Here is a 21,227-nt window from a genome sequence, read left to right as displayed (position 1 = left end):
AGGGATCGGCTGCCTCCTGCACGCCCCACACTGGGGATGGAGCCCGCAACCCAGCCTGTGCCCTTGACCGGGAATCGAACCCTGACCTCCTGGTTCCTAGGTCGACGCTCAACCCCTGAGCCACGCCAGCAAAGGATCTCAGGGAGCTGAAAACAGCGTTAAACCCACGCCCCGCTCTGATGAGCATGCAGATGTCTTCCGTGTTTGCTGTCGAAGGGAAGTCCCCTCCACGGCTGGACCCACTTCCCTCCGCTGTGGCCACAGCGCTCTGTCCCCAAACCAAAGCTGCAGCTTCACAGAAGCATGTTATATATAGACTAGAGGCCTGGTGCACGAAATTCGTGCACGGAGCGGGGGTGTGTCCCTCAGCCCAGCCAGGACCCTCTCCAATCTGGGACCCTCGAGGGATGTCCGACTGCCCGTTTAGGCCTGGTCCCTCCCAACTGCTCTCCCCTGCTGGCCATCTTGTGCCCACATGGGGCAGCCATCTTGTGTGTTGGAGTGACAGTCAATTTGCATATTACTCTTTTATTAGGTAGGACTAGAGGCCCGGTGCGCGAAGGTTCGTGCCAGGGGCTTGGCCCTCATAGCGCCTCACAGCCCCACCCTGCCAGCCCCTCGCAGCCCCGGCTTCATCCGGAAGGACGTCCTGAAGGTCGTTCCGCTGTTCGGTCTAATTAGCATAATAGCTTTTTGTTAGATAGGATTTTCCCAGAGGTTTTTTTTCTTTTAGTTTAAAAATTCCTGGGTGTTAGCAGTTAAACCAATTCAGTGATACACGATGATGGAAAATGATAAGGAGCCCTAACTGGTGTGGCTCAGTGGATAGAGCGTCGGCCTGTGGACCAAAGGGTCCTAGGTTCGATTCCAGTCAAGGGCATGTAGCTTGGTTGCAGGCTCCCTCCCGTCCCACCCCCCCGCCCCCCCCCCCCCCACTCCCGGCCCGGGCCCTGGTCGGGGCACATGCAGGCGGCAACCCATCGATGTGTTTCTCTCAGGTCGATGTTTCTCTCTGTCCCTCCCTCTCTCTTTCACCCTCTCTAAAAACCACTGGAAACCTATCCTTGGGTGACGATGAACAACAACAAAATAATAATGAAGAAAATGATAGGGAAATACACTTAGCCTCACTCCCTGCTGTCAACAGTCCCTCCTATACCTCCCTGGCATACATATGTAAACATATGAGCACATGTGTAGTTATTTCCCACTCCATGTACATACATAACCTATAACACGCGTGCGGCCTTACAGGCGTGGGTGGTGATGCCGGCACCGTTCTCATTGCTGTTCATCCGTCAGCTCCTTCGACGCGGAGGCCGCTGCGTGAAGGAGCGCTGTTACTGTTAAATGAGGAAGCTGAGGTTCACAGGGGCCGGTCCCTCCCCAGGTCACGGCCACGGCGGGGATGCTGAGATGTGAAGGGAGCGGGGAATGCCCGTGTCGCCTGCCACCCTGCCGACCTCCGGCTGACACTCCCTCCCTCAGGGACCCTTGTCACACACATCGCTCCTCGTCAGCACTTTGGATTCAAGAGGAGAAAGGGGCAGGGGAATTACAAAATAGGAAGTTATTTTTATGTATTTCTTTATTTTCTGTTCCTCCTCACTCAAGGATATTTTCCCACTGGTTTTTAGGGAGAGCGGAAGAGAGAGGGCGAGACAGAGAGAAACACCGATGGGTTGCCTCCTGCCCGTGTCCTGACCAGGGCCCTGGCTGGGCAGGAACCTGCCCCCGAGGTCCGTGCCCTTGACCGGAATCAAACCCGGGACCCTTCAGTTCCCGGGCCCACGTTCTATCCACTGAGCCACACCGGCCAGGGCTATGAAGTTATTTTTATTTATTTTTATTTTTTAAATATATATATTTTATTGATTTTTTACAGAGAGGAAGGGAGAGGGATAGAGAGTTAGAAACATCCATCAGCTGCCTCCTGCACACCCCCCATTGGGGATGTGCCCGCAACCAAGGCACATGCCCTTGACCGGAATGGAACCCGGGACCCTTCAGTTCGCGCGGGCCGGCGCTCTATCCACTGAGCCACACCGGCCAGGGCTCTGAAGTTATTTTTAAAGTTAAGTGTAAAATACCACTTATCTCCTCTACAGAGAGTCAAGTGCTCCGGTTAGAATAGTCTGCCCCATTCAGCTCCTATTTCTAGCCTGGCCTGGCTGCCCTGAGCACCTCGGGGCGCCAGCCCCGCACCCCCCCCCCCCCCCCCAATCCACGCCACGGGGTGGCCCCTAGGGAATATCCCGTGTCCACAACCAGGGCGTCTCCAGGTGCAAGTCATGTCTTTGCACGGGAGTGAACTGGGTGAGAAAAAATACACACGAAGTTACCTTTAAAAAACTAGTTTTACTCTTAGGAAGTTCATTAGGTATATACGCTCACGCACAGCACCTATGCTCCTCCCATGGAGAAGGCCCCCCCCCCTGGTTGCGATATGGGGTTCCCTCCGTGGGAGGAGGCGCCCCGCCCTCGTTAGCCCGGTTTCTGCCGGGGGTGTGTGCGTGCCCGCCCCATGCCTTCCCCTCTGTGGGGCTGTCTGAAGCCCTCCTGACCTGTAGGCACACTGCGTGCACTGAAAAAAGTTACTGTTAGTTCAAACAGGCTCCGGTATTTCTCCCAGATCTGATTTATTTATTTATTATTATTTTAAATATATATATATTATTGATTTTTTACAGAGAGGAAGGGAGAGGGAGAGTCAGAAACATCGATGAGAGAGAAACATCCATCAGCTGCCTCCTGCACACTCCCCACTGGGGATGTGCCCGCAACCAAGGTACATGCCCTTGACCGGAATCGAACCCGGGACCCTTCAGTCCGCAGGCCGACGGTCTATCTACTGAGCCACACCGGTCAGGGCTTAAATATATTTCTTTATTGATTTCAGAGAGGAAGGGAGAAGGAGCGAGAGAGAGAAACATCGATGATGAGAGAGAACCATCGATCGGCTGCCTCCTGCACGCCCCCCACTGGGGATCGAGCCCACAACCCGGGCATGTGCCCTGACCGGGAATCGAACCCGGGACCTTCAGTCTGCAGGCCGACGCTCTATCCACTGAGCCACACCGGTTAGGGCCCAGATCTGATTTTTTAAAAAATGTTTGATGCGCTTCATTGTTTTTGCTTTTATGGCTCCTGGATCTCTGCCCCCAGGGCCCCGCCCAGCGCCGTGTGGGCGGAGCCGGGCTTTGCTGGGCCCGCCCTGGGGTGATGTGTCCTGCGGAGCCCGTCCTGCCAATCTCAGCGCGGGGCGGGGCCGGCCTGGGGCGCCTGGACCAATCCGAGGGCAGGAGCGGGGCGGGGGCGTGGCTCCGCGCTCCGCCCTGGGTCGGGGCGTTTCGGCTTCCGCCGAGCGTTCCCCCCCCCCCCCGCCCCCCCCAGCTCCGCTGCAACCCGAAGCCTGGACTCCGAGCCTCGCGCAGCCCCCGGGCGCGATGGACCCCGCGCTGGCGGCGCAGACGAGCGGGGCGGTGGCGGAGAAGGTGCTGCGGTACCGGCGAGACGCGTCGGGCTGGAAGACTTGCCGGGAAGGCGTGAGTGTGGGCGGGCGGGGGGGTCCTGGGATTTCCCGCTGGTGCTGGGGTCCACTCGGCCCGCCGGCTCCTCCTCTCCCTGCTGCTTCCCGTGCTCCCAGCCCTGGCGCCGGATGGAGGAGACGGGGGTGGGAGGGTAGGGGGGTAAGGGGGGTAGCGGGGCGGGTCGGGGACAGGGAGGGGTCTCCCTAAAAACAAATACTGGGTCATTGTGCTTGCAAGGAGGGATCTGCCCTTTCCAGGCTGAACTTGTCCTAGGTCACCTGACTGGAGCTGTCCATCACAGGGTGAGCCCCGCCCTCTGCGCTCCCAGGAGGGCGTCCTGGGTGCAGCCTCTCCCCTGTCACCTCTGATGTTTACTGAACACCAGGGCCTCCCAGAAACGACACGGCGGCTTTTAAGGTGGTTTTCAAGCCGCTCGGAGCTCCTGGGGGTCAGCCCGTTGGGACCCTCTCTCTCTCTCTCTCTCCCCGGGGTCCGCCCAGCCTCAGCTTCCCTGGGCTCCCCTCCTTGCCCTGAACCCCGCGGTTCTTTGCCTTTTGACAGAACGGGGTGACAGTCTCCTGGCGGCCATCCACGGAGTTCCCGGGGAACCTGTAAGTGCTCACCTCCCGGGGACCCGGGGTTCCTTCCCCGCAGGTGCCAGCCAGCCCCGGCCGGTGTGGCTCAGTGGGTAGAGCGTCGGCCTGCGGACCGAAGGGTCCCCGCGTTCGATTCCGGTCAAGGGCACACGCCCGGGTTGGGGGCTCCATCCCCAGCGTGGGGCGTTGGCAGGAGGCAGCCGATCCGTGGTTCTCTCTCATCATGGATGCTTTTGAAAAAATTAATTAATTTATATATTTTTTAATATATATATTTATTTATATTTTTTATTTTTACAGAGAGGAAGGGAGAGAGATAGAGAGTTAGAAACATCGATGAGAAAGAAACATCCATCAGCCGCCTCCTGCACACTCCCTACTGTGGATGTGCCCGCAACCAAGGTACATGCCCCTGACCGGAATCGAACCCGGGACCCTTGAGTCCGCAGGCCGACCCTCTATCCACTGAGCCACACCGGTTTGGGCTATTTGTGTATTTTTTTGTTAATCCTCAGCCAAGGATATTTTTCCATCGATTTTTAGGGAGAGAGGGAAAGACAGAGAAACATCCATGTGAGAGAAACACATCGATGGGTTGCCTCCTGCACGTGCCCCGACCAGGGCCCGATCCGGGGAGGGGCCTGCAACCAAGGTACGTGCCCTGGACCGGAATCGAACCCGGGACCCTTCGGTCCACAGGCTGATGCGCTACCCACTGAGCCACACTGGCCGGGGCTCATTATTGATGCTTCTCTCTCTCTCACTCTCCCTCTCCCTTCCTTTCTGAAATCAATAAAAATATGTTAAAACAAAACAAAACAAACCAAAAAAAAAAAAAAAGGTGCCCGTCGGCTCAGCACCTCTCCAGAAAAGCCCGGGTTCTGCTAACTCATTCCCAGCAGCTGCGGCCCCGGGAACACGCGGCCCAGCGCGGCCCCCGTCTGCAGGGTCTGCAGGCCCGCGGGCCGGGGCTGGCGGCTCGGCCCGCTTCCCTGCGAGGCTGGCCGGCCGGAGTGGAGACGGACGTGGCCCCGGTCCTCCGGGTCCTCCCGGGCTAGACGGGCTGACGGGGGCCGCCCGGGTCAGCCCCCTGTCTGTGCCGCAGGTACCGAGGGGAAGGCGTGGTGGACGCGGCCCCGCGGGACGTGTGGACCTACGTGAAGCCGTTCCCCGGGAGCCTGCGGGAGACGTGGGATGAGAACGTGAGCAGCTTTGAAGTCATCGAGAGCATCACCGACGTGAGTCTCCCCGGACACCGCCCGGCAGTGCCTGCCCGCCCGCTGGAGGGGCTGTCCCGTTTATGCCCCAATTAATTGATTATCTGTCTAGACTCAGTGGGACAAACGCAGGTGACCCGGGGTCAGCAATAACGGCCTATCCCCTGGTGCTTCAATGTCTAGACAGCTGAGCCAAACTGGAACACAGGAACACACAAATCGGAATTAGTATGCAATCACACAGGGTTTATTTACCTGCTAGAGGCCCGGTGCACGAAATTCATGCATGGAGGGGGTGGTTCCTCAGCCCGGCCTGCACCCTCTCCAATCTGGGACCCCTCAGGGAATCTCTGACTGCCGGCGGGATCGGGCCTAAACCGGCAGTCAGACATCCCTCTCGCAATCCGGGATGACTGGTTCCTAACCACTCACCTGCCTGCCTGCCTGATCTCCCCTAACCCCTCTGCCTGCCGACCTGATCGCCCCTACCTTGCCCGCCTGCCGGCCTGATCACCCCAATCTTGCCCCCCTGCCTGCCTGATCACCCCTAACCTCTCTGCCTGACTGTCTGATCGCCCCCAACTGCTCTCCCCTGCCGGCCTGATCTCACCTCCAACTGCCCTCCCCTGCCGGCCTCATCACCCCTAACTGCCTCAGCCCCCACCACCATGGCTTTGTCTGGAAGGAAGTTGGACGTCTGGCCGGTTGACCTGGTCTAATTAGCATATTACCCTTTTATTAGTATAGATTCCTAGCACCGTGGTCGGCAAACTGCGGCTCGCGAGCCACATGCAGCTCTTTGGCCCCTTGAATGTGGCTCTTCCACAAAATACCACAGCCTGGGCGAGTCTATGTTGAAGAAGTGGCATTAGAAGAAGTTTAAAAAATGTGGCTCTCCAAAGAAATTTCAATCGTTGTCCTGTTGATATTTGGCTCTGTGGACGAATGAGTTTGCCGACCACTGGGCTAGTGGGTCCTAGGCTCCGGCAAACGCCACCCGGTGATGCACACAGAAAGACGGACGACGATGACGGAGACGGACAGGTGGCCACAGTGGGCTCAGGGAGGAAGGGAGAAGGAGAGGGATAGAGAGTTAGAAACATCAATTCAGCTGCCTCCTGCACACCCCCTACTGGGGATCGAGCCCACAACCCGGGCACGTGCTCTGACCGGGAATCGAACCCGGGACCCTTCCGTCCTCAGGCTGACGCTCTATCCACTGAGCCACACCAGCCAGGGCTGAAAGGAAATGTTGAAAACTCACCTGCTCCCTGTAACCACAAGACCAAGTGAGGAGCAGGTGTGGCTCGCGCTGCTGGTTGTAATTGACTAAAACCAGCATTTTGTTTGGCCCTGGCCGGTGTGGCTCAGTGGATAGAGCGCCGGCCTGCGGACTGAAGGGTCCCAGGTTTGATTCCCGGTCAGAGCACGTGCCCGGGTTGTAGGCTCAATCCCCAGTAGGGGGCGTTCAGGAGGCAGCTGATGGATGTTTCTCTCTCATCGATGTTTCTAACTCTCTCTCCCTCTCCCTTCCTCTCTGTACAAATTCAATAAACTATTTATTTATTTAAATAAATAAATAAAACCACCGTGTTGGCTCCGCAGACCTTGTGTGTGACCAGGACCGCCACGCCCTCGGCCGCCATGAAGCTCATCTCCCCGAGGGACTTTGTGGACCTGGCGCTGGCCACGGTGCAGGAGGACGGGACCCTCATCTCCAGCGGTGAGCGACCGGCAGGCCGGGACTGCGGGCCTCGGCGGGGGGCGGTCTGGGCTGCTCCTGCTCCCCCCACTCGCTCCACGAGGAGGCTGGCGGCCGCCCTGCTCCCGGGGCCCCGCGCCCTCCCCGCGTCCATGGGGACAGGTGCCACCACCATCAGAGACAGGATGGTCCAAGGCCGTCGTTTCATTATTTTATTTTTAAAATATATTTCTTTTTTTAAAAAATTGATTTCAGAGAGGAAGGGAGAAGGAGAGAGAGAGAGAAACACCCATGAGGAGAGAGAATCATGGGCCGGCTGCCTCCTGCACGCCCCACACTGGGGATCGAGCCTGCAACCCGGGCACGTGCCCTTGACCGGAATCGAACCTGTAACCACAAGACCAAGTGAGGAGCAGGTGTGGCTCGCGCTGCTGGTTGTAATTGACTGAAACCACCGTGTTGTTTAGCCCAATGCCGTTTGGCTCGGTGGATAGAGGATCGGCCTGTGGACTGAAGGGTCCCGGGTTCGATTCCAGTCCATGGCGTGTACCTTGGTTGCGGGCACATCCCCAGTAGGCCACATGGAGTCAGCGGCAAGGGCACATTATTTTATTTTATTATTATTTTTGTTAAGCCTCCCCCGAGGAGGATATTTTTCCATTGATTTTTAGAGAGAGAGAGAGAGAGGGAGAGACAGAGAGATATCGATGGGAGAGGGAATCATGGGTCAGCTGCCTCCTGCACGCCCCCTCCTGGGGATCGAGCCCGCAACCGGGTCATGTGCCCTGACCGGGAATGGAACCTGGGACCCCTCAGTCCGCAGGCCGACGCTCCACCCACTGAGCCACCCGGCCGGGGCTGACAGGTTTTCTTGCTCTCCGTGTCGGGTTGGCGGGGAAAACTGTGTGGAAGGGCCAGGGGGTGGGGCCGTGGGAGCTCGGGCCAAGGCTGCCTCCTGGACCCCAGGTCGGGGTGCGCACTGAGGGTCTGGGAGGGGGGGTGGGGGGGGGCTGGGGTGTGCCGGGGGCCCCACCATCTGCCACAGCGGCTCACAGCCTGCGTCCTGTCTTCCAGCCGCCAACCTGGAGCACCCGCTGTGCCCCCCGAGGCCGGGCTACGTGAGGGGACGGAACCACCCCTGTGGCTGCTTCTGCGAACCCGTGCCAGGGTGAGGGCGGGCTTCTGGGCGGGGGGAGAGGCAGGAGGGACAGGGAGGAGGGACAGGCAGGAGGGACAGGGAGGAGGGACAGGCGGGAGGGACAGGGAGGAGGGACAGGGAGGAGGGACAGGGAGGAGGGACAGGGGAGAGGGACAGGGAGGAGGGACAGGGAGGAGGGACAGGGAGGGGGGACAGGGAGGGGGGACAGGGAGGAGGGACAGGGAGGAGGGACAGGCAGGAGGGACAGGGGGAGGGACAGGCAGGAGGGACAGGCAGGAGGGACAGGGAGGAGGGACAGGCAGGGGGGACAGGGAGGGGGGACAGGGAGGAGGGACAGGCAGGGGGGACAGGGAGGGGGGACAGGGAGGAGGGACAGGGAGGAGGGGACAGGGAGGAGGGACAGGGGGAAGGACAGGGAGGAGGGGAGGAGGCACAGGCAGGAGAGGACAGCGGCTCCAGTGGGATTCTGCTCCCAGCTACCCAGCCCCGCCCCGTCCCCTCAGTGATGTGGGCAGAGGCCTGGGCACGGGAGAGTCTGTGGGGGTGTTATTCTCCGTGTGGAAGTGGGGACCCTCCCTCCCCCCAGGCAGCTGGTCCCTCGGAGCAGATGCGAGCTGAGGCCCGGGGAGGGTCAGGGATGTGTGCGGGGTCCTCTCCGTGTCCTCTGAGGCCCGCCTCCCAGCCGGGGACCCCTGTCCCACAGGTTGGCTCTGAACGCATCGTGCATCGCCCAACTCTGGCGGAGCGGTCCCTGCTCTCACGGGGGGTGGCCGGTTTGCACCAGGAGGTTCTGGGTAATAACCTGAGGTCACTGGGCCATCCCCGGCACCACCCAGGCTGACAGCCGGCGGGTGGGTCAGAGGCCCCGAGTGGGGCGGGGTGCGTCCAGGGAGCCTCCGAGGGTGTTAGGTAGAGTGGGAGTGGAGGAGGTAGGGGGTCTGGGCATTGAGTAGCAGAGGCCGCACTGTAAGGTCTGGGGCCATGTGCGGACTTGGGCACCAAAGCGGAGGCCACTGTGGGGCTCCGTGCTGTAATTGATCGAGGACAGGCGGTCAGAGAGCAGTCAGCAGTTCTCTCAGCAGTCCACACACTTTGTCGTAGCACATTAACTGACCTAAGAGGCGTGGGTTTGTTTCTGGGAGCTCTGCTCTGTCCCATGGGTCTGCGTGTCTGTGTTTAGGCCAGGGCCAGGCTGTTAGATGACCCTGGCCTTGTGGTGTTTGAGATCAGGCAGCGAGACTCCTCCAGCTCTATTCTTCTTTCTCAAGACCTCTGTGGCTCTTCGGGCCCTTCTATAAATTTTTGGAGTAGTATTTGTTCCAATTCGGTGAAATACGCCGTTGGTTATCTTGATTGGAACTGTGTTGAATCTGTGGATTGCTTTGGGTCCTGTGGATATTTTAATGACGCTAATTCTTCCCATCCATGAATGTGGTATACACATCCCATCCATGAACATGGTATGCACTTTCCATCCATGAATGTGGTATACACTTCCCATCCATGAACATGGTATACACTTCCCATCCATGAACATGGTATACACTTCCATTCATTTGTATCTTCTTCAGTATCTCACAGTTTCCCGAGTCCAGGTCTTTACCTCTCTGGTTAAGTTTATTAGCAGGTACTTTATTCTTTTTGATGCCATTGTAAATATGACTGTTTTCTTAGTTGGTTATTGGTGTGTAAAAGAAAACATTGTACTCTTAAATATTTTTCAGGGCCTTCGAGTTTTTGTCCACGTAGATCAAGCATGTCAAACGCACGGCCGGCGGGCCACACACTTACAAGGCGGGCCGCGTGTTTGACACGCTTGATGTGGATTATAACCACCAATATTTACTGTGTTTGGAGGTAAACATGGGAAATGTTTAGGAGACGTTAAAGCAACAAATTACACATTAAGAAATGTTTTCATGAAAAACAACGGTATTTTTCTAAACAACAACCAAAACCAGTGAACGGGGTGGCAGTGTGAACGCCGGGCGTAAGGGAAGCCCGTGTCTGCCTCTGCGCCTGTCGTGTGGCCCTGAGCACACGCCACCCGCGTGGGAGAATGAGAGTGAAAATGGTTTTGACCTTCAGATGCCCTTGAGAGGGTGTCAGGAACCCCCAGGCCTCCAGACGAGAGTGCGCAAAGGACCCTCCGGCTCCCTGTGGCCACTGGCCTGACCCTGGAACCTGCCCCAGCACAGCGCCCCCTGCGCGCAGCAGGCCCAGGGCCCGGGGCGGCCCCCCGTCGGCGGGCGCCTCACCCAGCTGCGCTGTCGCCCCAGGGAGCCCGGCAGGACCCGGCTGGTGGCCTTCTTCCAGACGGACCTGGGCGGGCTCCTCCCGCAGAGCGTGGTGGACAGCTTCTTCCCCCGCAGCATGGCCGGCTTCTACGCCAACCTCCGCAGCGCGGTGAGGTCAGCAGCGCCCCCTCTGCCCACCTGCTCTGTCTGCCCCCAGGCACCCCCTGCATGTCCCTGCCATGCCCCCGCATGCCCCCCACGTGTCCCCATCCCCCCGCCATGTGACCTCATCCCCCCTGCCTCTCACACCCCCTGCGTGTCCCTGTCATGCCCCCCCGTGTGCCCCCCGAGCACCCCCTGCATGTCCCTGCCATGCCCCTGTACCCCCGGGCAACCCCCTGCATGTCCCTGCCATGCCCCTGTACCCCCGGGCAACCCCCTGCATGTCCCTGCCATGCCCCTGTACCCCCGCATGCCCCCGTGCCCCCATCTCCCGCCATGTGACTCCATCCCCCCCTGCTGCGTGCCTCTCACACCCCCTGCGTGCCCCACATACATCCATCCCCTGCATGCCCCTCTCCCCCCCGTATGCCCCATGTGTCCCCCATCCCCCCACCACGTGACCCTGTCCCCCCCACTGCATGCCCCCATACCCCCGTGTGCCCCTGTCCCCTGCCACATGCCTCCCGTCCCTCCCACATGCCCCCCCCGTCTCCCCCACGTGCCCCGTCCCCCCTCATGCCCCGTACACCCCCGTGTGCCCCTCCTACACCCCTTCTCCTCATGTCTCCCATCCCCCCCACATGCCCCTCATCCCCCCCCCGCATGACCCCATCTCTCCCCCCCCCACCCCGCCTCCATGTGCCCCGTCCCCTCCGGGCTTCCCCGCCCCGCGGCCGTGACCCCAGGCCTGGGTGCGCTTGTGCCTCACAGTGGCTCACAGCCCAGCACCCCCCTTCCCTCCCGCAGGCTGGTGCCGGCGCGGGCAGAGGGCGCAGAGGCCGCGGGGCCCATCCAGTGACGAGGCGCACGGACCGGGTGGCCCGCTGGGGGGCGCCCGCCTGGGGCCCCCCGCACCTGTGGGGAGAGGCCCCGCCAGGACCGGCCGCCAGCCCCGGGCGTGAGCTGCCCCGCGGGGTCCCCCCCCCCCCAGCCCGCCCGACGCAGGTGGCCGTGGGGGCGGCTCGTCACGGCGCCGCCTGCGGAGTGCGCACAGCGGGACACGGCTCGGCGGCAGGTGCAATACACCCCACTTTATTCCAGCGCGGTGTCCGGGGCTCTGGGCTCAGGTGCAATACACCCCACTTTATTCCAGCGCGGTGTCGGGGGGCTCTGTGCTCAGGTGCAACACACCCCACTTTATTCCAGCGCGGTGTCCGGGGCTCTGTGCATCGTCCGTTTCACCCGCCAACCGCCCCGCGCGCCGCGGCCTCGCCTTCGGGCGCCTCCTGCTGGGCCGTCCCTGCAGGTGCGAGCCCCCGGCCGAGGCCGAGCCCTGGGCGACCCTGAGTGACCCTGAGTGACCCTGAGAATCGTGTGCTGCGGCTCCGGCGTCCACGCGGCGGCCTACGGGGCCCCAGGGCTTGGGGTCCCCTGGGGCCGCGGGCTCTTCCTCCGGACGAGGACCGGGACCGGCCCGTCGGGCAGGGCCTTGATGAGGCTCCAGGCCTCAAAGCGCGTGAGGCCCTGCGCGGCCGCGCCCGCCAGCTGCAGCACCTCGTCCCCGGGCTGCACGCTCTCCGGTCCCGAGGCCGCCCCTGGGGAGGGAGAGGGAGGCGTGGACTCAGGGGTTGGGCCGGAACAGGCACCTCCTCCCACCCGCTGGCCGGCCGGAGGGACGGCCGGAGGGACGGCGGGACAGGGTCGCAGACGCACCTGAGAAAACCCGGTTGACGGTGAGGGGCCTGTCCCCCTGCAGCGAGCCCCGCCCGCCTTCCAGGCTGAAGCCCAGCCCCGCCGGCGTCTTCTCCAGCGTCAGCGTCAGCGTCACCATGGCGACCGCGTCCTCCGTTGCTGGGGAGACGGTTGTTAGGGACGCTCGCCCTGGGCCACGCGCCCCTGCATCCCGGACACACAGCACCCCCCCGTTCCCCGCGCCCAGCCGGGGACTTACCGGGGTCCGCGGGGACGTCACCGGCCGCGGTGGCCGGGGCGGGAGCCTCCGGGGAGGAGCGCAGGGCGGGCGCGGCCTCCGGCGTGGGTGCGGGCCGCCGGGTGACCACCACGGCCTGCCGGGGGTCCCGCGCCTGGCGCAGGATGGCCAGCGCGTCGCTGTGCGTGGCGCCTTTGAGGGACTTGCCGTTGATGGACAGCACCTCGTCGCCCTTCTGGATGGTCCCCTCCTGGGCGGCCAGCCCGCTGGGGAACACCCTGTGGACCTGGGGAGCCGCGGAGGTCAGCCCCAGGGTCTCGCTGGAGGTCGGAGCCAGTCTCCAGCGTGGGGGCTCGGGTGTGCCCCAGGCCCGATCCCCCTCACTCAGCAGCCCCGTCCCCCCGCCCGTCTCGGCCTCCGATCGCAGCTGCTCTCGGTCAGGCTGGGCCCTCGGGGGCCGCCCACCGCCCAGGCCGCGCCAGGAAGCAGAGCTGCGGGACCTGCCTTCCCCGGGCCTCCCGCCAGGGCCTGGGCCACGTCACCACGGCAGGTCCCCGTCCTGGCTGCCCGGCCGCCCCCAGGCCCCCAGGTCACAGGTCACAGGTCACCCTGCCCGGGCTCCAGAGGGAGGCGGAGGCCGGGGACTCCGTCTCCTTGGCTGTAATGCCCCCGGCCCTCCGGGGAGACCTTTGTTAAGGGGGGGTCCCGCTGAGGCCGACCCGTCACACGCGGGATGGGAACTGCTCCCTGGAAGGGCAGCTGCCCTGAGCCCCTCGCTGCCTGGCCTCCCGCCTCCCATCCCCGCACAGGCCGCGGGCCACTCACCTGACCCCTGCCCTCCAGGTCCCCGCCCCCTGCCCCCTGCCACTCACCGTGACCCCTGCCCTCCAGGTCCCCGCCTCCTGCCCCCTGCCACTCACCGTGACCCCTGCCCTCCAGGTCCCCCGCCCCCTGCCACTCACCGTGACCCCTGCCCTCCAGGTCCCTGCCCCCTGCCCCCCTGCCACTCACCGTGTCCCCCTGCCCTCCAGGTCCCCACTCCCTGCCCCCTGCCACTCACCTGACCCCTGCCCTCCAGGTCCACGCCCCCCGGCCCCCTGCCCCCTCACCGTGACCCCTGCCCTCCAGGTCCCCGCCCCCCTGCCCACTCACCGTGACCTCCTGCCCTCCAGGTCCCTGCCCCCTGCCCACTCACCGTGACCCCTGCCCTCCAGGTCCCCGCCCCCTGCCCCCTGACACTCACCGTGACCCCTGCCCTCCAGGTCCCCAGCCCCTGCCCCCCGCCCACTCACCGTGACCTCCCTGCTCTCCAGGTCCGCGCCCCCCGCCAGGCTGAAGCCCAGGCCGGCGCCCTCCTCCTTGTGCAGGATGGTGACGTGGATGCTCTCCAGCTGCTGCGGGGAGAAGCGCGGGCTGGGTCAGAGGGGTTCCGGGAAGCCGCTCCCCCACTTCCCCCTCCCCCTTCCCCTGCCCCACGCGGGGCGCAGCAGTAGCACCGCGGGGTCCAGCCGCATCCCCACCCCGCACCTGCGCCCACGCCCACGAGCGGCCAGGCACACGGCACCCCCCAGCCGGCCCTGCTCCCGGTCCGGGGTCCCATGCGGGTCACTTATAGGACGGGCATGGGGGGGCCCTGGGGAGACCCGGAGACTCCGCGGGCCAGCTCCCACTTCCCGTTCGAGAAAGAGAAGCGACACTCTGGCTTCACAGCGTTTGGAGGCTGATGTCTGCAGAGACCGCCCTGCGGGCCGGGTCCGTGCACCTGCAGGTCACGTGGGTCCCGGGCCACCAGGTGGCGCCCCAGAGCCCCAGCTAGGACGCCAGCAGGGCCCCCGCAGCCCCTGGCTCTGACCTCTGACTCCGAGCCCCCAGGCCTCGCTGCCCGTCCCCCCCACCCCGGGTCCCAGCACCTGCCCCAGCCTCCCAGGGGTCCCCCAGGTGCAGAGGCCCCCGGGTTCCTGACCTGGGATGCAGCTCTCACCCCGGCTGGAGGGTCCCCCCAGGCCTCCCACCCGGGCCGGCGCCTGCCTCTGCGGCCACTGGTGATCAGAAAGCGCGTGGGAAGCGGGGCTGAAGCGCGCGCCCGGCTTGGCGGCCCTGAGAGGCCCCTGGGGGTGCAGGGGAGGCCCCGTGGGAGCTCAAGACGCGCGCGGGGGGGGGGCGGCCCTGGGACAGGAAGTGGCCCCGCCGAGCGAGAGCGGGCTCTGCACCCGGAGACTGAGATTTGCATAAGCTGCACCCCAAGCCCAGCCCTCCCCCGTGGAGGCCTCGCTGCGGCCGGGACGCTGTCCCCCCTCCCCACGGGGGCTCAGCGGCCTCCCCGGGGGCCTCAGAGGGGGATGCGCTGCCCCTCCCCCCCCCAGGCTGCGTCCCAGACGTGAGCACCCCACCTTCAGCGTGGCCGCGTCCAGCTCCTTCACCTCCTCGATGAACCTCCTCAGCTCCTCCGCGCTGAGCAGGGACAGGACCGACGGGCCGGGCGCGGGGGTGCAGGCCTCGGCCTCCGCGGGCTCCCCGAGGCCCTCCGTGTACTCCCTCAGCTCCGAGAGGCTGCGCGGGGAGCGGCGGCGGGGTCAGGGGCTGCCCCCCAGGCCAGGCCAGGTGCTGAGCGCTGTGCCTGTGCGCATCCTGTTGCCATGGCAACAAGCCTGCGGCCCCTCAGACACCTCCCCCAGGGTGGGGAGGTGGGGGCTCAGGGACGGCAGGCGACTTGTGGGCCCACAGCTGTGCCAGGTGAGGTCCCCCCCGCGGCCCCGCCCCAGCTGGCCATCAGGGTCAGCACACTCACTACAGGGGTGCCCCCAGCCGGCCATCGGGGGTCAGCACACTCGCTACAGGGGTGCCCCCAGCCGGCCATCGGGGGTCAGCACACTCACTACAGGGGTGCCCCCAGCCGGCCATCAGGGTCAGCACACTCACTACAGGGGTGCCCCCAGCCGGCCATCAGGGTCAGCACACTCACTACAGGGGTGCCCCCAGCCGGCCATCAGGGGTCAGCACACTCACTACAGGGGTGCCCCCAGCCGGCCATCAGGGGTCAGCACACTCACTACAGGGGTGCCCCCAGCCGGCCATCAGGGGTCAGCACACTCACTACAGGGGTGCCCCCAGCCGGCCATCGGGGGTCGGCTCACTCTCTACAGGGGGCCCCCAGCCGGCCATCAGAGGTCAGCACACTCACTACAGGGGTGCCCCCAGCCGGCCATCGGGGGTCAGCACACTCGCTACAGGGGTGCCCCCAGCCAGCCATCAGGGGTCAGCACACTCACTACAGGGGTGCCCCCAGCCGGCCATCAGGGGTCAGCACACTCACTATAGAGGGTGCCCCCAGCCGGCCATCAGAGGTCAGCACACTCACTACAGGGGTGCCCCCAGCCGGCCATCGGGGGTCAGCACACTCACTACAGGGGTGCCCCCAGCCGGCCATCAGGGGTCAGCACACTCACTACAGGGGTGCCCCCAGCCGGCCATCGGGGGTCAGCACACTCACTACAGGGGTGCCCCCAGCCGGCCATCGGGGGTCAGCACACTCACTACAGGGGTGCCCCCAGCCGGCCATCAGGGTCAGCTCACTCACTACAGGGGTGCCCCCAGCAGGCCATCAAAGGTCAGCCGGCCATCGGGGGTCAGCACACTCACTACAGGGGTGCCCCCAGCAGGCCATCGGGGTCAGCACACTCTCTACAGGGGTGCCCCCAGCCAGCCATCGGGGGTCAGCACACTGACTACAGGGGTGCCCCCAGCCGGCCATCGGGGTCAGCACACTCACTACAGGGGTGCCCCCAGCCGGCCATCAGGGTCAGCACACTGACTACAGGGGTGCCCCCAGCCGGCCATCGGGGGTCGGCTCACTCGCTACAGGGGGTGCCCCGAGCCAGCAGCCGGGTCACCTTTTCTGTGGGACTCATGTGGGTGCCTAGCGATGTTTAGTAGCTTCGCTTTGTTCTGCGTGAAGCTGGTTTTAGTCCTGGGGGATCACGCCCTCTGGTTGGCAGGACTGTGGGGGGCCCCGTCCCGTCCCACAGAGCCGGGCCCCGGTTTGCAGGGTGTCCCCGCCAGGCCTGGGGCGGGCCTCGTCCCCCCAGGGTTGGCCCTGCACACAGCGCTCTCTGCAGAGGCTGGGCCTGAAGGGCGCGGTGGGGGGAGGGGAGAATAAAGGAAACTGGGGAACGCAGAGTTCCCACTGAGGAGGGAGGAGTGAATGGGGGTGCCCAGGGCACCGCTGGGGCCGCCCAGCTCTGGGGCAAGTGTCGCCACTTCCTCATGTGACCCGGGAGGAACCTGCGGGAGGCCAGTGAGGGCGGGGCCGGGGTCATGACCTCCTGCCCAGGGAAGGAGCCCATGTGCAGGGGCGCTGCGTGGGCATCCTGGGCAGGAGAGGGACGTGTGTGTCCCTGAGGGGGGCGTCTGAGCTCGCCTCCACCCCCCCCAGCCCAGTGCCGGGCAACGCCTCCTCGGTAGGAAGGCTGAGCTGCCCCTCCCTCTCACACATGTACACACACACACACGCACATGCACATGCATGTGTGCACACACATATAGCAAGCATGAGCATGCATGCACATGCACGCACACACATATGCATGCAAACCGTGCACGTGAGCACACATATACGTGTATACGTGCATGCACGTGTGCACACACATGCACGCGTATACACGTGCATCGGGGCACACATGTATGTGTGTACGTGTGTGCCCAGACACAGGTGTGTGTGTACGTGTGCACATATGCACGTGTATATGTGTGCACATGTGTGCATGCACATGCACACCCATGTGTGCACACAAAGCACTCATGTGCACACATACATGCACACACACAGCCATGCACACGAACAAGAGGAGGAGGGCAGCCCGCCCTGAGGGGAGCTGGCGGGGGGGGGGGCCCGCTTACTTGAGGGAGAACCCCGAGTCGGTGCTGCTGGCGGCCGGGTCCGGGCCGGGAGAGGTCGCTGCGGACACCCGGTCCCGGGGGCTGCCGGGGGCGGAGGCCGGGAGGCACAGCAGGGAGCGCATGACGGCCGAGGACACGCGGCTGCTGAGCGCGTAGAGCGGGCAGGCCCCGTCCGCCGGCGGCACGTCCAGGGACCGCGTGCGGGTCAGCGGGAAGCTGCGGGCCCGCTGGCCGGGCGCCCTGAGCACCGAGCCCGGGGCCCCCGCCGTCGGCGCGGGCAGCAGCCTGGGCAGGGGGTCCGGGGAGGGGGCGCTCTCTGTGGGCGGCGGCCCCGGGGGCGGGGTCCCGGGCGCGCCCCCGTCGCCGGCCTCCGCGGCCGCGCGGGGACCAGGGGGCGGCAGCTCCGCGGTGGGGGGCGCCCCTCGCCCCCAGAGGCCAGGACCCCGGCCTTCCTGCCCCCCGGGAGGCTCCGAGGCCTCGGCCCCGGAGCGGGGGGGCTGCAGGCTGGGCCTCAGGGCCGCTTTGGGGGGCAGCGGGGAGCAGCCGAAGTTCTCAAAGCAGCTGATTTTCTGGCGGAGGGAGCCCGAGGCCCGGGCGGGCGGCCCGGGGGGCCCTGGGGGCGGGCCCCCGGGGGTCCGGGCCGCGAGGCCGCAGCCCCTTCAGGCTCTGGCGGAACCAGGCCGGCTTGGGGGCCACGGGGGGCCCCTTCTTCCCGGCGCCGCCGTCGGCGGGCGTGTGCCCTTTGGGGGCCCCGTTGCCGGCGTCCAGCCTCCGGGGGGCCCCCTCCGCGGGGCCCGGCGCCCCGGCCTGGGCGAGGCTGGCGGGCTGCAGGGTGGGGCCGTGGCTCTCGCTCATGACGGGGCTGAACAGGCTCCGGATGCAGCCGGAGATGCGCACCCACGGGTCCTCCGCGCCCTCGGGGCCGCCGTCCACGCGCGCCTGCCGCTGCAGCGCGGGGGGCCGCGCGGTCACTGCGGACAGAAACGGGCCGGTTTGCGTGGCACCTGCGAGGGGCCCCCCTGAGGCCTGGTTCCCGGGGGGGTGTGAAGGGCTGCGGAGGAGGGGGGCCCTGTGGGTAGGAGCTGGGGTGGGGTTGTGGGTGCAGCGCGCAGGAGGCACATCCCCGCGGAGGGCCCAGCGCTCAGAGGGCAGGGGGAGACCCCCGGTCCTGCCCTCACCCCCAGGCCACGCCTCCATCTTGCTGGCTCTGAGGCACCAGGTCTGCACGCGTGTCCCACCTCCCCGCCCGGCCTGTGCCTGGACGTGCAGCCTCCGGGAGGGTGTGTCTGCAGCTCCTCCTGGGCCTCCGGCCTGTGAGCCACGTGCTCGCCGGCCTTCCTCCCCTCCCAACCCCGATCACCCAGGAGACACCCCGGATCACCCAGCAGACACCCCGGATCACCCACACAGACACCCCGGATCACCCACACAGACACCCCGGATCACCCACACAGACACCCCGGATCACCCACACAGACACCCCGGATCACCCACACGGACACCCCGATCACCCACACGGACACCCCGATCACCCACACAGACTCCCCGGATCACCCACGCAGACACCCCGCATCACCCACACAGACACCCCGGATCACCCACACAGACACCCCGATCACCCACACAGACACCCCGATCACCCACACAGACACCCCGGATCACCCACACAGACACCCCGATCACCCACACAGACACCCCGGATCACCCACACAGACACCCCGATCACCCACACAGACACCCCGATCACCCACACAGACACCCCGGATCACCCACACAGACACCCCGGATCACCCACACAGACACCCCGATCACCCACACAGACACCCAGCATCACCCACACAGACACCCAGCATCACCCACACAGACACCCCAGCATCACCCACACAGACACCCGTATCACCCACACAGACACCCCGGATCACCCACACAGACACCCCGGATCACCCACACAGACACCCCGGATCACCCACACAGACACCCCGGATCACCCACACAGACACCCCGATCACCCACACAGACACCCCGATCACCCACACAGACACCCCGATCACCCACACAGACACCCCGGATCACCCACACAGACACCCCGATCACCCACACAGACACCCAGCATCACCCACACAGACACCCCAGCATCACCCACACAGACACCCCGGATCACCCACACAGACACCCAGCATCACCCACACAGACACCCCGGATCACCCGCACAGACACCCCGGATCACCCACACAGACACCCCGCATCACCCACACAGACACCCCGGATCACCCACACAGACACCCCGGATCACCCACACAGACACCCCGGATCACCCACACAGACACCCCGGATCACCCACACAGACACCCCGGATCACCCACACAGACACCCCGGATCACCCACACAGACACCCAGCATCACCCACACAGACACCCCAACATCACCCACACAGACACCCCGGATCACCCACACAGACACCCAGCATCACCCACACAGACACCCCGCATCACCCACACAGACACCCCGGATCACCCACACAGACACCCCGGATCACCCACACAGACACCCCGGATCACCCACACAGACACCCAGCATCACCCACACAGACACCCCGCATCACCCACACAGACACCCCGGATCACCCACACAGACACCCCAGCATCACCCACACAGACACCCCGCATCACCCACACAGACACCCCGGATCACCCACACAGACACCCCGGATCACCCACACAGACACCCCGATCACCCACACAGACACCCAGCATCACCCACACAGACACCCCGGATCACCCACACAGACACCCCGATCACCCACACAGACACCCAACATCACCCACACAGACACCCCGATCACCCACACAGACACCCCGGATCACCCACACAGACACCCCGGATCACCCACACAGACACCCAGCATCACCCACACAGACACCCCAACATCACCCACACAGACACCCCGGATCACCCACGCGGACACCCAGCATCACCCACACAGACACCCCGGATCACCCACACAGACACCCCGATCACCCACACAGACACCCAGCATCACCCACACAGACACCCCGATCACCCACACAGACACCCCGGATCACCCACACAGACACCCCGGATCACCCACACAGACACCCCGGATCACCCACACAGACACCCAGCATCACCCACACAGACACCCCAACATCACCCACACAGACACCCCGATCACCCACACAGACACCCCGGATCACCCACACAGACACCCCGATCACCCACACAGACACCCAGCATCACCCACACAGACACCCCAACATCACCCACACAGACACCCCGGATCACCCACGCGGACACCCCGGATCACCCACACAGACACCCCGATCACCCACACAGACACCCAGCATCACCCACACAGACACCCCAACATCACCCACACAGACACCCCCGATCACCCACACAGACACCCCGGATCACCCACACAGACACCCCGGATCACCCACACAGACACCCAGCATCACCCACACAGACACCCCAACATCACCCACACAGACACCCCGGATCACCCACACAGACACCCAGCATCACCCACACAGACACCCCGGATCACCCACACAGACACCCCGGATCACCCACACAGACACCCAGCATCACCCACACAGACACCCCGCATCACCCACACAGACACCCCGGATCACCCACACAGACACCCCAGCATCACCCACACAGACACCCCGCATCACCCACACAGACACCCCGGATCACCCACACAGACACCCCGGATCACCCACACAGACACCCCGATCACCCACACAGACACCCAGCATCACCCACACAGAC

At 64.5% G+C, this 21,227-nt stretch overlaps 2 protein-coding genes across 2 annotated transcripts in view; one reads left to right on the top strand and one right to left on the bottom strand.

Moving 5' to 3' along the window:
* The first annotated feature begins 3,389 nt into the window (after window positions 1-3,389).
* STARD5 (StAR related lipid transfer domain containing 5) lies at window positions 3,390-11,493 on the top strand. Its single transcript, XM_054713274.1, has 7 exons — window positions 3,390-3,545; window positions 4,092-4,141; window positions 5,232-5,364; window positions 6,949-7,066; window positions 8,120-8,213; window positions 10,484-10,615; window positions 11,411-11,493. Exons 1-7 carry the CDS (start codon window positions 3,447-3,449, stop codon window positions 11,460-11,462), a joined length of 678 nt encoding a protein of 225 aa, XP_054569249.1. The 5' UTR covers window positions 3,390-3,446; the 3' UTR covers window positions 11,463-11,493.
* Window positions 11,494-11,856: 363 nt separating this feature from the next.
* Window positions 11,857-21,227, bottom strand: part of IL16 (interleukin 16) — a 90,675-nt gene continuing 81,304 nt past the window's right edge. Inside the window, 7 exon segments of the mRNA XM_054713273.1 lie at window positions 11,857-12,198; window positions 12,317-12,454; window positions 12,555-12,819; window positions 13,826-13,927; window positions 14,924-15,083; window positions 17,430-18,053; window positions 18,055-18,400. Coding sequence (XP_054569248.1) covers window positions 12,008-12,198; window positions 12,317-12,454; window positions 12,555-12,819; window positions 13,826-13,927; window positions 14,924-15,083; window positions 17,430-18,053; window positions 18,055-18,400 — 1,826 coding nt within the window. The 3' untranslated portion in view covers window positions 11,857-12,007.

The sequence above is a fragment of the Eptesicus fuscus genome, chromosome 25 (assembly GCF_027574615.1).
Source record: "Eptesicus fuscus isolate TK198812 chromosome 25, DD_ASM_mEF_20220401, whole genome shotgun sequence".
Lineage (NCBI taxonomy): Eukaryota > Metazoa > Chordata > Mammalia > Chiroptera > Vespertilionidae > Eptesicus > Eptesicus fuscus.
This window is presented reverse-complemented; position numbering and strand designations above follow the sequence as displayed.

Excerpts from the sequence above, each read along its gene's own strand:
- STARD5 (XM_054713274.1), top strand. The coding sequence starts at position 3,447 with ATGGACCCCGCGCTGGCGGCGCAGACGAGCGGGGCGGTGGCGGAGAAG. Across the intron at positions 3,546-4,091 it reads GGAAGACTTGCCGGGAAGGC|AACGGGGTGACAGTCTCCTG; the intron begins GTGAGTGTGGGC and ends GCCTTTTGACAG. Across the intron at positions 10,616-11,410 it reads AACCTCCGCAGCGCGGTGAG|GCTGGTGCCGGCGCGGGCAG; the intron begins GTCAGCAGCGCC and ends TCCCTCCCGCAG.